The sequence below is a fragment of the Sardina pilchardus genome, chromosome 13, assembly GCF_963854185.1.
Source record: "Sardina pilchardus chromosome 13, fSarPil1.1, whole genome shotgun sequence".
In the NCBI taxonomy this organism is placed as follows: domain Eukaryota; kingdom Metazoa; phylum Chordata; class Actinopteri; order Clupeiformes; family Clupeidae; genus Sardina; species Sardina pilchardus.
Window position 1 is genome coordinate 18813040 of NC_085006.1, and position 15323 is coordinate 18828362.

The 15323-nt window shown below is 45.2% G+C and overlaps 1 protein-coding gene across 1 annotated transcript; it reads left to right on the top strand.

Moving 5' to 3' along the window:
• The first annotated feature begins 1844 nt into the window (after positions 1-1844).
• Positions 1845-4593, top strand: LOC134099737 (protein FAM181B). The gene has a single exon (XM_062552723.1). It carries the CDS (start codon positions 2102-2104, stop codon positions 3230-3232), a length of 1131 nt encoding a protein of 376 aa, XP_062408707.1. The 5' UTR covers positions 1845-2101; the 3' UTR covers positions 3233-4593.
• Positions 4594-15323: the final 10730 nt, after the last annotated feature.

Here is a 15323-nt window from a genome sequence, read left to right on the forward strand (position 1 = left end):
TCATTTCCATAAAGCCTCTTCTGTCTGTGTTCCAGTATCCCTTTCTCATTTGGAGTCTTTAGCCAGCGCCGCCTTCCACAGTGTTCAACAGTTTTCCTCAGTATTCCACAGTATTCCGCAGAACACTTAAACTGGGATCAGACCGGACCCCCATGAACCCCCCAACACCCCCCCCCCCCAAACCCCTCCTGGACTTGGACCCCTCCCCTGTGTTACAGCATTCACGGCCGGCCAAGAAACTTCCTGTAAATGCGCGATTGTTTACTGCGGCACTTTTCAGTCATCGCCGGAGATTTCTTAAGGTCAACATTCCTCTTGGCACACTGCGCTTGAACTGCACTTTATCCCCCTTTAATTTAACAGCTCCGGCAGCTTTTCTAGTTAAATCGACTGTTCATTATTGAGACCCATTTTACGAAGGGGGCTGTGAGGTGCAGTTTAATGAATCTCTGGCACAAAGCTCCCTTTCATGGCCTGGGGAAAGAATAGAAGCTATTTAGACCCTGTAGGGCTGTATGTCAAAGACATCCCATAATAGTTGTCAGGACGGGGTAGAAATTCCCACTGGTGCGGGAATGCTCAAAAAAAGAAAGAAAGAAAGAAAAAAAAGCAGAAGACAGAAAGACAGAGAAAGAAAAAATCTACTTGTACCATGAGCAGATGAAGACCCAAGCAGACGAGGATGCCCACTCGCCTGACCAGAGGAGCCGGTTCAGTTCAGCTTGTCCCTCAGTTCGGTATGTCCTCCTGGAGTAGTTTGTGACATGCCATGTGACATCACACAATATGTCTAGACATGATAGGCAGACTTGCTGTGAAATAGCAGTTAAGACATACTGTATTGGTTATAGTCACAACCAACTAAATTAGATTATACTTTCCAAATGAACAGACCGTGGTGGCTGAGAAACTATACAACACTGCAAGAGCGTATGGTTAATATAATGGCCAAGTTACTGAAACAAAAACAAACTTAACTATTTAAACCACAATTCCAGTTGTTTAGTTTTGCATTTTAAGAACATATTACAAGTCTAAATAGCCTATCAATAGTTATTAAGGCCTATACTGGAAATAGTAACATCATGACTTGAAAAACATTGTAACATTTTATGCATTTTGTATTAAAATAATCTATTTTGATATTCACAAATTAGCTTAATGATTGTGAGGATCACTGGGGGTATGCATGAAAAATACTGCAATTAAATACTGGAGTTTTATTCCTAATAGGGTGCAATATAAAAAGGATACTTAAGTAGTTTGTAATATGATTGGGCATATCTGTCCTTCAGGCCAAACTGTTTTTCACAAATACAATTACAATTCTGTTAAATTTACATTCTAATTTTTTTTGCCTACAGCAAACTTGTCTCATATTAAAAAGGATCAGAGCACATTACAAGTTCCAAATCCTTTCAAAAACTGCTGTTTTAGGTGAGACAAAAGTTTCATAAAAGAGGCTGATTGAACACACACACACACACACACACACACACACACACACACACACACACACACACACACACACACACACACACACACACACACACACACACACACACACACACACACACACACACACACACACACACACACACACACGTAGAGATGGGGAGTCTTTTTGCCAAGTTGCCAGTGGACATTGTCCGGCGCCTCGGCAGGGCACCTCAGACAAATCCGCTCTTAGTTGCAGGTGGTCAGGCGTGAGCAAAGAGTTAAGTCCAGGGGGCCCCTCTGCCCCTCCTCTTTGATGTCCTGACATCATCGGCCCTGCCTCCCTAAAGAACCCTCTCCCTTCCCCCCCACCAAAAAAAAAACACTTCTCCTCCTTCAGTGTAGCCCTGGAGTGCTGGGGAGAGAGGAGTGTTTTCGACACGGTCCAACTTCAGGACCAAGAGTTCGGAGCAGAGAGTCCTTGTTCAGGTATACGGGGCAACCGCGAGAAACAGCGCCTGGAGAAAAAAAAAGACAGCCGAAAATGCTCAAGTGAAACTCGAAGGCCTTCATCTTGGGACTGTTTGTTGGAGTGGATATGGAGTGCGTAGGAGCAGGTGTTTGCTTGTGAACAGCTCAAGTGGAGGAGAGAGAGAGAGAGGCAATGGCTGTTCAGGCTGCCATCATGAACTCGCAGTTCCTGAATTTCTGCTTCCCGGGCTCCGGGATGGAGTTTAGCGTGGACAAGGGTCTGGACGGAGGCCTCGGGCTCTGCGAGTCTGACCGGGACGAGGGCGACTACCGCGAAGCGACGCGGGACCTGCTTAGCTTCATCGACTCAGCCTCCAGCAACATTAAGCTGGCCCTGGACAAGCCGGTGAAGTCCAAGAGGAAGGTGAACCACCGAAAGTACCTGCAGAAGCAGATCAAGCGCTGCACCGGGATCATCGCTCCCGGGAGCCCCCCTCAACAGAGCTCGACCCAGGCCAGCCCCCTGGCCCCGGACCTAGCCAAGAGGCAATGCTCTCCACCATCGTCTCTGCAGCAACAACCATATCAGCAGCAGCAGCAGCAACAGCAACAACAGCAGCAACAGCAACAACAGCAGCAACAGCCGGGAACTTTCCAGGGCAAAGTGCCACCTAAGAAAGACGGGGTGCAGGCCAACCTCCAGAGCAAAAGCCTGGCTGCTCTGTTCAACTCCGCGGCCAAGGACAGCCGCGGGGAGCGGGCCAAGAAACCCCCCCTGCGCCACCGCAACCTGCCCCCCTCCTTCTTCACCGAGCCGGCCAACTGCCCCCGGGTCACGTCCACCTCCGGGATGAGCCTCAAGGACCTGGAGCGCGGGAACCCGGAGGCGTCCGAGTTCTTCGAGCTCCTGGGGCCGGACTACAGCAACATGCTCCTGGAGCAGGACTTCTTCCAGATCGCCGGGCCCGGCTCCCTGGCCCGACTCCCGCCGCAGGACGTTCCGACAACGACGCCGGGCCTGGAGCCGGTGCCGTACGACTCTCCGAACTACGTCACCGGCGGATTCGTGTACGCCGCCGAGCCTACGTGGACTACCTGCGTGGTGCCGCCCAAGAAGTCCGCCGAGGGCATGAGGACCGGCCCCGGAGGCCAGTCGGCCGGCGTCTACGGCCCCTCGGACTCTGCGGTGGCGCCGGCGCTCCTGGAGGACGGCTCCTCGTGCGGCCTGGCCTTCCCTGCCTTCTTCACGGACTGCTCCGGCTCCCAGGTCCCGTACGACGGGAGTCTGAGCGCAGGGTACACGCGAGGGAGCTTCTCTTTATAACACAAGCCATGGAAACGCAGAGCCTCTGCATCTCTGCTTTAGAGGAGATGGAGGTAGATGCTTCAGCTTCTGAACATCATTATGCAGTAGTAGAGTGTTCTTGTTTATAGAATTTCATCTCACGTTCCAATTCCTTCCCCCACTCCAACTCATCCACTGATTCATGCAGCCAAAAAGAAGGTAAATCATCACATTTTTGAGCATGTTCCCACTTAAAACAGAGTTAAACGTATCAAACAAGTCAACTAAAGTTTGTGCTTGTTAAGATCTTCAAGCACATCTCAGGGGGTCATTTGCTGCAGCCAATCACATTTCTTATTTACCAGCATGTTTTTCAGTAAGTGTAAGTGTCAGTTCAGTTTAAGTTTTCAGTAAAAGTGATATAAAGCTGTTAAGTTCCAATTTCTGAACATCTGTTCATGTTGTGTCCGAGTCCTCTCATGCTTCTTCGTGTCATTTCTATGTACTAGAAGAAGAAGAAGCCAAGTTTACAGTCCAGTAGTTAATAGTTTTAATAGTCCCCCTTCAAAGCAAGGCTGGAGCTACATCTCTGTGATGACATTTTTAATTAATGGTGCTCTGACAGTTGTTTAGACTTACAACAATCATCTCTGTGAATCTTTAATCCTAGACACCATGGCCTCTCAGTACCACTCTGCAAGTGTGCAATGAAAGCAAGAATGTACTCTTAAAGTTTTAATTAATCTTTTATTTCCAGGGCATTAGGTTGAAATGACTCTACACATGAGAATGTGTGCTCACTTTACATCCTAGACCTGTTGCAGAAATCCCAAAATATACTAGACAAAATGCTAACGCACAAGATAGGATTGAAGGGAAAGATACTCTATTGCAAACTAACATTCCATCATTAGATATCATATCCATTTTCATCCTAATTAAACAATAATGTTCCTAATGTTGTCATTTATATGCCTATTGTTAGTATGATCAAATCTCCTTCTTTCATATTTGTTTGTTGCAAGAATATGAAGCTGGACTCTTCAAAGTTACTGTGGACATTCTAAAACATTTTTATGCAATAGACACAGGCACCAACATCCTTGTTATCCGATGTTTGTTGAATTTAGGGTCTACTTTTTCAGATTTTGTACAGAAAAGGGTGGGTAGGTGGGGAGTCGTGGTGTAGTATCAGAACACATTGTACAGAAAGTTTAATGTGTACAAACAGATGTATAATTATGCTACACAAATAAAGCTGGACTTTATTTCTCCAAAAACTTTGTTGGCTAGTAAGCTAGGGTTATATTGGGTTGATATCTATTTAATATGCCGCACGTGTTTGTTGATGTGTTAACTGATTTAAAACTCGCACATTTAATTCAAACGATTACAAGAAAATGCAACCCAAATTTGTGAAGTTGGAAAATGTACAAACTGGAGCAGGGTCGCCCCCTGTTGGTGTGAATGCTGGACCTAATGTGGGCTACGGCTACAGGTTACAGGCTATGACAAAGCAAAATGTTGACTGTACTTGCGCAAATCCAGTTTATGTAAACAAAAAAATATTTCCTTCGCCAAAATTCACCACTGAGAAAAATATATCATGAAAACAGCTGCCACTTATTTCCCGTTGCCCTGTCTACCTCTTGTCTGTTTACAGTCGATGTCCATCCACACGGTGAGGGTGCAGCATTAGATAAACTGCTTTTAGAGCAAATTGCTAGTGCTTCCCTCCACATGATGGCAGTGTTGATGCTTTGGTTTGCCTCCTCACTGAAAAAAAAAACGGCATAAGCTAAGCGACAGAGACCTGAAAATACAATTTGATTGTCTCTAATTGAATAAGAATTTAATAAGAAATGCAATGCATGAATGTGCAGTCATTACGTGCGATTGTAATTCTAGGAGCGTTAATCCATGTAAACAAACTTCCGAGGGGGTCGCTTCACCAGGGGATGTATGTGATCCGAGCTACGCGATGGATTTGTGATTGTAATCAGATTGGTATAGATTCCTGCTGTGCGCATCTATTGAACGTGCTCGCTCGCCGCCGTGAGCCCAGAGGAGATACCGGATATCTCCGGAGATCTGAGACCATTCCGTACCACTACTCCTATTTTTCAGAGAATAACTACTGTAAATTGACTCTGCATGCTGACATAAATAGTACCTTTGATATAGTTACAGCCACTACTATGTCCTGTTCTCATTTCCACAAAAACTCTGTTGTGTATTGCATACATGTGATTCTGGTTCTTGGAATGTTGATATGCTAGTTCCTTGTTTTTGAAGTGCAAGACCATTATATTGCTAGATGTGTGATTGCATGTGTAGTGCAAATGTACAAGTGAAACATTCCCTTGTGCCCACGAACACCCTGCAGAGTGAATCCATAAGGTTGGTAATGTTGGTGTCATCATCAGCTGAGCTTTATCAACTGTGCCGTGCAGGTGCACAGTGATTTATCCCCAGAAGCTGTCATACAAACAGCTGAAGCCTGATCTCCAGGCAAGGCCATTCACAACTTCAACATACATTCCCAACCAGCGGATCCCCCCCCCCCCCACCACCACCTCCCCACTCTCCTCTAGAGCGTGATGAATGACAGAGAGTCACCCTTCACCGGAACACCGGCCCCATGAGGAAAAATACTCCACTGTGATAAACCACAAACATTTGTGCATTTGGAATACGGAGTGGGCAGTCCATTTTGTACAATCTCTCCCGTTCATCACACATGGCTTCATGCGATGATTACAGCTTGTCGGCCTGCACTTGACTCCTGCCTGACCCCCACAAAGCTGCTCCTCCGTGGCCCCAAGCGTAGGCAGCCCGGGTGGCTGGAGCTCGCGCTGTGTGCACGCCTGCAACATGACATTCACAAGTCCTTCTCTTTAACACTCTGCTCCCTCCTTCCTTGCGTACCCCACACCACCACACCACACCTTCATCCACCCCTCTCTCTCTCTCTCCATCTCACTAGTAAACCCCCCCCCCCCCCCATTCACCCTCTTCTCCCAACCCTACCCATCAGGACCCGTTGATAAGTCAAGGCCCTCCTACTCACATTAATTCAAAACGCCTCTCACTATTTGCTCTCCCAAAAATGAACGGGGAGATATTAAAAACAAATAAATTGGGTGAAAAAAATGATGAGCGCGGTGCTTGGGGCGTGTACAGTACGTTGCAGGTGTCTGAGAGAGACAGGGGAAGATCTGCAAGATACAGCCGTGGTGATGGCGACGTTAGAAGTCTGCTGCAGCAGGATCCTTCCATTCTGCCTGCTTAATGTTTGTGTAAATTATTCAGGTAGGATGAAAAGTATATTCACTTGCACTTTACCTAGTTCTCCTTTTGTTCTGTTCCCCTACTGTGAGTGGGCAACTATTCTGATGTGGGTTGAGTGGATTGGTGCATTTCTCTGTGTGTGTGTGTGTGTGTGTGTGTGTGTGTGTGAGTGAGTGTGTGTGTGTATTTATGTTTGCATTTTTGATGTGCATATTGCGTCAATCCCCTGAATATGTGTCTGCCTGCCATGAGACTTTTGCAGATAAAAAAAAAAGACGTTGGTGGAAATGTTTGTATAAAGTGCAGCATGGGCCAGTAAAAATTGACTGACACAAATCTCCCATGCAGATCACATTAATGAGCGTGGGAGAGAGAGAGAGAGGGATAGAGAGGGAGAGAGAGTTCCAGCCAGCCCAGACGAAGGAAGGCTTTCCCCATGCTGAGAAGTGCTCCCTGACAAACGCTACAAATCCCAAACGCCTACAACCTGCCAACTCTGCTTCACCTCACACTCATAAACACAGGCACACACACACACACACACACACATACACACACATAGTAGATACTGAGACACACACACACACACACACACACACACACAGAGATTCACATCGACAAACACACACAGACACACACACACACACACACACACACACACACAGATAGTGAGAGACAGGAGGGAGAGATTCACATAAAGTACATGTACGCACACTTTATACACACAGAAATAGCATACCGAAAGACACACATACACAATGCATTCTCCTACACTTTTGCACATAATCAGACACACACTCACAGACAGGACCACTGAATTTTGCATCAGTCTGCTGAAACACTGCAAACTGAGTCTAGAGAACACTCTGCTCAACCAACAGCAATTCACTTTGATGGATTTAAATATACATGATATTTTAACGCATAAAAAAGTCTTTCTTCCCCCTCCCCAGGTCTGTCTGAACTGTATCATGCTATAGGCTTACTACTAAAGAGGCAAATACTGAAAATAAAAATAAATAATGTCTTGTTTTATGCAGCAATCTGTTTTATATTTCCATAACTTCTGCTCACGTCCTGATCACCATGCAAATGTTAGTAGCCTATGCTTCAGCTCTCTCTCTCTCTCTCTCTCTCTCTCTCTCTCATTCATACACACACACACACACACACACACACACACACACACACACACACACACACACACACATGCTGTTTGGCAAGGGGATGTGTAAAGTAAATGTCAAGGGCATCATTAAGCTCTAGGAACAATAACATGAAATTTTTAAAGCCTGTCTGGTATTTACAACGTTGAGATTGAATATTTGTAGTCTTTTGATGACCTTCTAGTCTTTATATTAGTTCACAGCATATGTCTCTCCCGGGAATGACAGCAAAAACGACTGCACTCATAGCATATACAGCTACAACAAATCTGCTAGACAGGCTACAACAAATTGGCTATAAGGAAAGCATATTTCAGGTTTGTATGTGTGTGTGAGTGTGTGCCATTTTGGTTCATGGAATTACTTCTTGCAAACTGTTTCTCGGTGGGTATGAAGCACCTCTTAAAAACCAGGATAAGATTAAAAGAAAAAAAATTACAAATTATGTCCTCATACCCTCTGGGCAGAAGAATGCTTTTAAAAAGGAGGAGGAGGAAAACCCAAGGGTCCGTCGAGAGACATAATAACCTATAAGAGCGGAGAAAATCCCATTACCTGTCATACACTTCTCCCCTCATAATTACTCGAACCACCTCTCCGAAAAAGGTGAAGGACACTCTTTTAACGGAGGCGTTCCGGCGCGTGAGACCATTTAGCTCTCCCTGCGCCGAGTCGCAGTGGAAAACAAGCCCGATCTATCTCACTGCCTGAGACCTTGTTTCTTGTCCTTTATCAAAAGTAGTCCGCGATCTCTCAGGCATGGGGACGCCTCGCCTGCCATGGAAGGGCGGGAGTTTGTGTAGTGTGTTGTGCATTTGATCACGCTGCCCCTGTGTGTCCCCGTGAATCACAGCGCTGTCACGCGCGCAAACGTGTCCTGTCTGTTTTGCCATGGGCACATATGACACGTGGCACGCGCGGTCGTCCACCTGCAGAGAGCGAGGTCAGCGCACACATACAGAGGTCTGCATCACCGTCTGAGTGTAAACGAGGTAAGTGGCCTGAGCCACAATATTGATGCTTGAGTGATGAGTCAGAGTCCTTCACTGTCCATAATGATGCAAACCATTTCGATGTTGAATAGTTGATAAAACATATGTCAGACCGATTTGATGCTGATACTAAGGTATAGGGTACTAGGTACATTATAATGGTTTTTAGTTTTTTTTTTTTATTGTCATCGAGGCCGTAGTCATAGCATACTTTATACTACCCCCAATACTCAACGCTCAAAATGTCCCAACCCCCCAACACCAAGACATAAATTGTTATTGTTACTCTGTGCAGAGGTGAGATCTCAGTTAAGTGGGAAAAAAACTGTGTTCAGAAAATTGCCGGGAAAACACTAGCCTGCCTTGCACAGTCATCCTCTCTTGAGGCATGATAACAAAATGACACAAGGAAACGGGAAAGACGATCCTACATTATTGTAAAAAGGAAAACACGATGTAGACTCCATGGGCATGGCTTTGTATTAGATGGACTCTTTACATAGCCTTAGAGTAGGGCCGGTTCTACATTTGGGCTGGCTTAAGAAGTACAGTATGTTAGTATGTACAGTATGTTACTTAACATACTGTACATACTGCACAGCTGTGTACCAGAGCTAGCTACCATTACACTCAACACCAACTCGATCATCTACATCCAAGCTGGGTCAAGGGCTGCACACTGTGCAGATGCACAGCTGAAACACACATACTGTAGCTCAATGTTGAGGGAACTGATGTGGTGTCGGATGTGTGGAAAAAGACCTCTGTGCCTCTTTTGGGCCATGGTATGACAGCATTGTTATGACTCATGATAATGTCGTGGCTTGCTACTTCGTGACTCAGCCTGTATCTCTGTGTGTGTGTGTGTTTGTGTTTGTGTGTGTGTTTGTGTTTGTATCTCACCGCTGCTGGCACTGCTGTTTATTTGCTTTGATGACGTTTTGTCATCGCGTCCCCCCCCCCCCCCCCCCCCCCCGCGCTTTGTTTGGGGCCTGTTTTGACTGATGTCCAAGAAATTACTCTAAAGACCATTAGCGTGGAAATCTACTGTTTGTTTGTTCTCTCTCGTGTCTCCATTATTCCAGCATCTCTCGGCGTTGGAGTGCGGAGAGATCACTGTGGTGGTGGATGAGTGCCTCTGCTCAGCTTCTCTTTTTTTAATGAATTGTTTACCGGTTGGGCCTCTCTTCCTACTCCTCCTCCTCCTCCTCTTCTTCGTCGCTGCCGCCTGTCGCGTTTGATGCTCTCCACAGCAGGGTTGACGAAACCAGTCAGATCAGCCATCTTGCTTCTCTGATTGGGGGAGCATCTGATATTCCCTTTAGCACAAGAGCGGGAGAGGCAAGAAGGTGAGATGGGGGGGTCTTTGAAATGTGTGAGAGATAAAAAGAAGCGAGATAAACACCCCCCCCCCCCCCCCTTTCCGCTGATGGCGTCCCACTAAATATTTCATGTCATGGAGGAGATTGTCAACCGAATCCCTGGCTGAGTGTTTGGATCAGGTGTCGGATGATGGCATCTGGGCCTACAGCAATGCCAGTTTTTAAACCTTTCTGAACCTCAGTGGTAAAGGTGCTTCAGGAGTTTCTTCTTTTTTTTCCTTGGAAAAGGAGAGTAGTCTTTAATGTAGAAACCTGGTATGGATATCAGTGCTTTCTACAGTGGCTGAAAATAGCATTTCAGCATAGGATGTGGGCGGAAAATGTGTCCTCGCGTATTACCGGTGTAAGGTGTGTGTGTGTGTGTGTGTGTGTGTATGTGTGTGTGTGTGTGTGTGTGTGTGTGTGTGTGTGTGTGTGTGTGTTTGGGTGGGGGGGGGGGGGGGGCACAAACACACTGGCAACACGTCAGTGAGACAAAAGCCTGCAGCCAGACAGCTTGATTTATTCTTTACCCTCCAGCGTGAAATGAAGTCCGGACGGACGCCTCTTTAAACGGCCGCGTGCGCGCGAAACCGCTGTGACCGTTGCAGCGTGTGACTTTACACAGTCGAGCCCCGACACCATACATCTGACACTCCCATACCTTAGTCATACATCTCACCGAGTTCAATTACATGACAGCGATGGGGCTTCTGACACGCACACCACCACCACCACGAATGTCAGCTCGATTGTTTGCCTCTCCTTTCATGAGCATGCCTTGAAAAACTTCCCCTCCGTCATGCCTTCCCCTCTCTCTCTCTTCCTCTCTCTCTTCCTCCCTGTGTGTCTTTCTCTAACACTGAACCCCTAACACTAGGCATTCTCTCGGAAATAGATTAATTTCCCTGGCTCTAACCTCTGGCTGCCAGTCTGCTTGCTCTAGGTAATCCTTCTAAGACACGGATAGTGAATTGTGTAATCCCCTCTCATTAGCTTATTCACTGCAGTGCTTTTGAAAATAACAGTGATGCACATGAATATGGAGTCGTCGCCCAGGGTTTAACCATGACATTGCAAATGATTAGTCACCTTAGGTGGAGGCGAGAAGAGACAGAAATAAAATGTCATAGGGAAAAAAGAAACTGATTTGGTAATATAAAAGATTAGCTCTGCTTGCAGTGACTGCTCAGGGCTTTAGCGATGGAGGGGATGCTATTGCTATTGTTGATAAGACGAGCATTGGTCTCTGACCAGCTTTTGGCTAATTTGCACACTTTGAAACAATTGTTTTAAAGCACTGCCTTAGTCCCAATGGAATTGTAGGACATTGTTTAGGCTTTCTGGGGGCAGATGGTATTAGTGAAGATCTCGTTTGGGTTATTGTGGAAATGAAGTTGTGAATATAAGCTTGATATTATTGCACAAAATGCAAATCTGTATTGAGCCATTTATGTAATTACAAAAATATGTTATTCCAATTTGGTCGAGTTTTAGGTTCCGAGGAACCCCCGGGCTCTGAGGGAAAGTGCTCATTTGCCGTGTTCTCCAAAAGCGGTGTTTGCTTTCCAGCACCATCATGACATTTACAGTTAGTAAACAACACAGAGATGTAGCTGAAATGGAGATCAAATGAAACAAACCATATGCTGAGAGGCATACCAAACCATGTGAGGCAAAGTGCTGCAGCTTTTATGGGGAAATAGACAGGCACAATACATATGGGTTCATGGCGAAATAGACTAGACTTTGCATTGCTTGGGTGGCATGGCTGACTTCTCCCCCTCGGAGCTCAGAGAAGATGAGGCTGGCGTCAGAGAAATTCCGCGAAGAATCAGAAAGAGTCCCGGATGAGTTCTCGCAGAATAGCTATCGCTTAGTGGAGATTGAGAAGTGTGGATACATCCAGACAAGAACACATAGGTCAGCCATGGCCGGGAATGTGCGGCTGATTACTCCTAAATCCTGCGTGCACAAGCATATCAGGCATTATGTAAATACACATCACAGAGGAATCTGAGAGGAAGATTGTGTCGGTCAAGTTTAAATCATGGTCAGTGACTGCTGCCAACTGTGTGTGTGTGTGTGTGTGTGTGTGTGTGTGTGTGTGTGTGTGTGTGTTTTTTGCTCAGAGAGTGAGTGGCAGACCAAAGACATGGAGGTGGCCTGGCTTCTGACTCTGTATCTGTCATAGCTGTTTTCTCAGCAGTCCCATTGACGTCTTTGATAGGCAGAGTCATGGCCTCGTTGAATATGTAAATGTATGGTGGTAAACAGTGTTTTCACTGTATGTCTTTAAAGTAGAGCCATTAAAGATTAGATCTCGAGGGACGGGCTATACGCCGAGGTGGAAAATTATACGCAGATTGGCATTCAGATGTCTGCGGCTTTATTTTAATTAGGTCAGACACCATGAAGCTTCCTGAAACGAAGTTACTGGGGTATAAAATAAGGAGAGCAGCAAAGAGTGGCAAAAGTACTCTACATCATCGTTTTTTTCCTCCTTCTCCGCCCCCCCCCCCCCCCTCTCTCCCAACAGGTTTGAAACAAGGATAATTTAAACAAGGACATTTGAAATGACTTGGTTGCAGCTACTGGACTGTTTCACCGAGTTTAGAAGTCTGCCACAAAAAAATACCTTCTCAAGGATATTCTAACTTCACAGAGTTGAAAGGGTGTTGTTGAACCTTTTGGCTGACCTTAAAGGTAGACTTTTCGCTTCACCTGTATCTCTGCTGGCCCTCTCCCAAAATATCTTTCTCTGAACTAGAATCTACACAGAGATGTTGTGTGAATTGCGCTTTAGCAAGGCTACCGTGGCAGTGAAACACAATGCCTTATTATGTCCTTGCTGGATTTTCTAAAATGCAAATTTATGGAAATTTGTCCAGCATTTGCATCCCTGGTCCCAGTAGGTCTGTCCGCATACATTATGTTAAACCATATTAATGATATATTACATTTCTGCCACCACAAAACCTATATTTTCCGTAGAGTCATGTTTTTTCTCTGGATTCTTCCGTTCATTAGACTAGCACAACAATGTTCTTTCCTCTTCAAACAAAGTGGCAGAAAGAGCACAACGCAGCTTGTATCAAAACTAACCAAATATCAAAAAAAAAAAAAAAATGGATTCAGGATTTTTTTTTTTCTTCTAGCTGAAGCGCTAAACCACACAGAGAAATTATCAGTCTGTGTTCAGTGCATGAAGCTGCAAAAATCCAATGAATGTATTTCACCCTTGGCAATATGCATACATCATACGAGGCGGCAGATAACGCACAGAGAGAGAGACACAATATTGACAATGCAGAGGGACGGGTATTAATCAAACAGAGATAAGTCCATCCAGCCAGAGGAGGCGCAATGGGGTACGGATACCAAGGAGAAAGCGAGGACTCCACCGCCAGTACAGCCAGCCTGGGCTCGGCGCAAGGACAAAGAGAAGGTGAGACCACACACGCTATTTATTATGCAGCCGACGTGATTTATTCCGGGATCTGGGAGAAAATGATGGCCGATTTTTGACTGCTTGGCCCTGTTTTCTGGTGCCATCGCGTGTGTCTGATTCAGAGATGAGAAATGCCCTTTGAGAAGATTTTTTTTTTTTTTTTTGTAGAGCTGTGGAAGATAAAATCAAATTTTCTTTATTCATTAATGACATGGCAAAGCTACAGGTGAAATTAACAAGGCTGATGATATTATTAACTGCAAACACAACGGGCAACACCATTGAACATATTAAACTAGATAAAAAAAAAAGAAAACTTCGCCTCCAGTCTCTACTTTTTGCCAGAAAGTTTTGGAAGTTGCGTGTGCCAGTGGAGTTGGAGTAGCAGATGTGCCTAATAAGGATCATCTCCAGGAGCAGCTGTATGTTGAATACTGCTTCATTGACCATACAAAGACAAATGACGAACAGCTGTTTTTGCCACCACAGTCACATCTCGAGGATGGAATTAAAAAATAACAGAATAGTTTTGTCTTTTCATCAATCCTCGTGTCCCATGCCAAGGTGATGGAGACTGTTTTCTGTTTTTCTTGGAGTGCTGTTCGTTAATGGCCGCTGGAAGAGGGAAACTAATTTGGGGTGTCTTCATCTATTTTTTATCGCCTGAGCTGGTAGAACTGATGGCTTTTAATGTAGAAATTAATTTTTTAATTGATGAGGTAATCATTCTGCATTAACCAATCACTGAGAAAATGAATGGCTTTTATTGCCATTTCCCAGGTACCGGTCCTGTAACTTTCCCATAACTTCAATTAAAACTTGAAGCACCAATAAACCAACTCAAGTATTAACAAGAAATATGTTGAAGGACAAACAGTAGGAGGTACCCAAAGTAAATTGAAGAGATTTACTTGGCAAGCTAGACATGAACTCGTGTCGTAAGTGGATTTATTGGCTTGATTTTTGAGGTACTTGCAATTCAGTCATAGATAAAATCATGTCATCAGCTCCGTACAGAGTTAACTGAAAGTGAAAGGATAATAGAAAGAAGCTATACATCTATAAAGTAGCATAATATAATACCAGAGTCTAATGAGGATCTCACAGACTGTGTGGGTCTGAAGCGAATTTCAATCTGGGCTCCTCTACCTCTTGTTGTGCCTCATTGGCTCTGAAGAATAGCAACATCTAGATACAGGGAATGGAATTGCTCCGAATACTGGCCTTATGCCCCTTACGTGTGTGTGTGTGTGTGTGTGTGTGTGTGTGTGTGTCAGTCAGTGTTTGGTACCGGCAAGGCCAAACGATGAGGGTAGAGGCGAAGACCTCCTGTGATCGTAGACCAGAGGTAAACAATTAATGATAGATTAGAAGAGTGGTGAGCTCTCGCAAGCTCCTCTACAAAGAAGCAGCTCAAGAAAAGAGATGGAGGGAGAAGAGAGAGAGGTAGAAAGAAAGTGAGAGCGAGGGATAGAGGGAGGGAGGAAAGGAGGGAAAGAGACTGTGCCTTCTGATTAGTATGCCCATACATTTACATAGATAATGGGGCAATTATGGACTAATCGATAAACTTTTATCACAAGCTGCTAAATCTGCCGATAGCCAAAACAAATAAATACTCCATTTCCTCGACTTTGATACTTAGGCTGTGAAGGCGCATTAATGTGCTTTATTGACATTTAGTGGAAAACAGACTCTGCACATATAAAACAATGAGCGCTACACCGAGCCAGCCCTGCAGGGAGTGCATTTTCAATGCTTTTTTTCCCAGGGAGAGCATTATGAACCACGGGCCCTGAAATATCTCATTCTCAGAGACATATTCATCATGTTAAATGCAGTCGGTTAACTTGAGATGCTTCTCAGGAG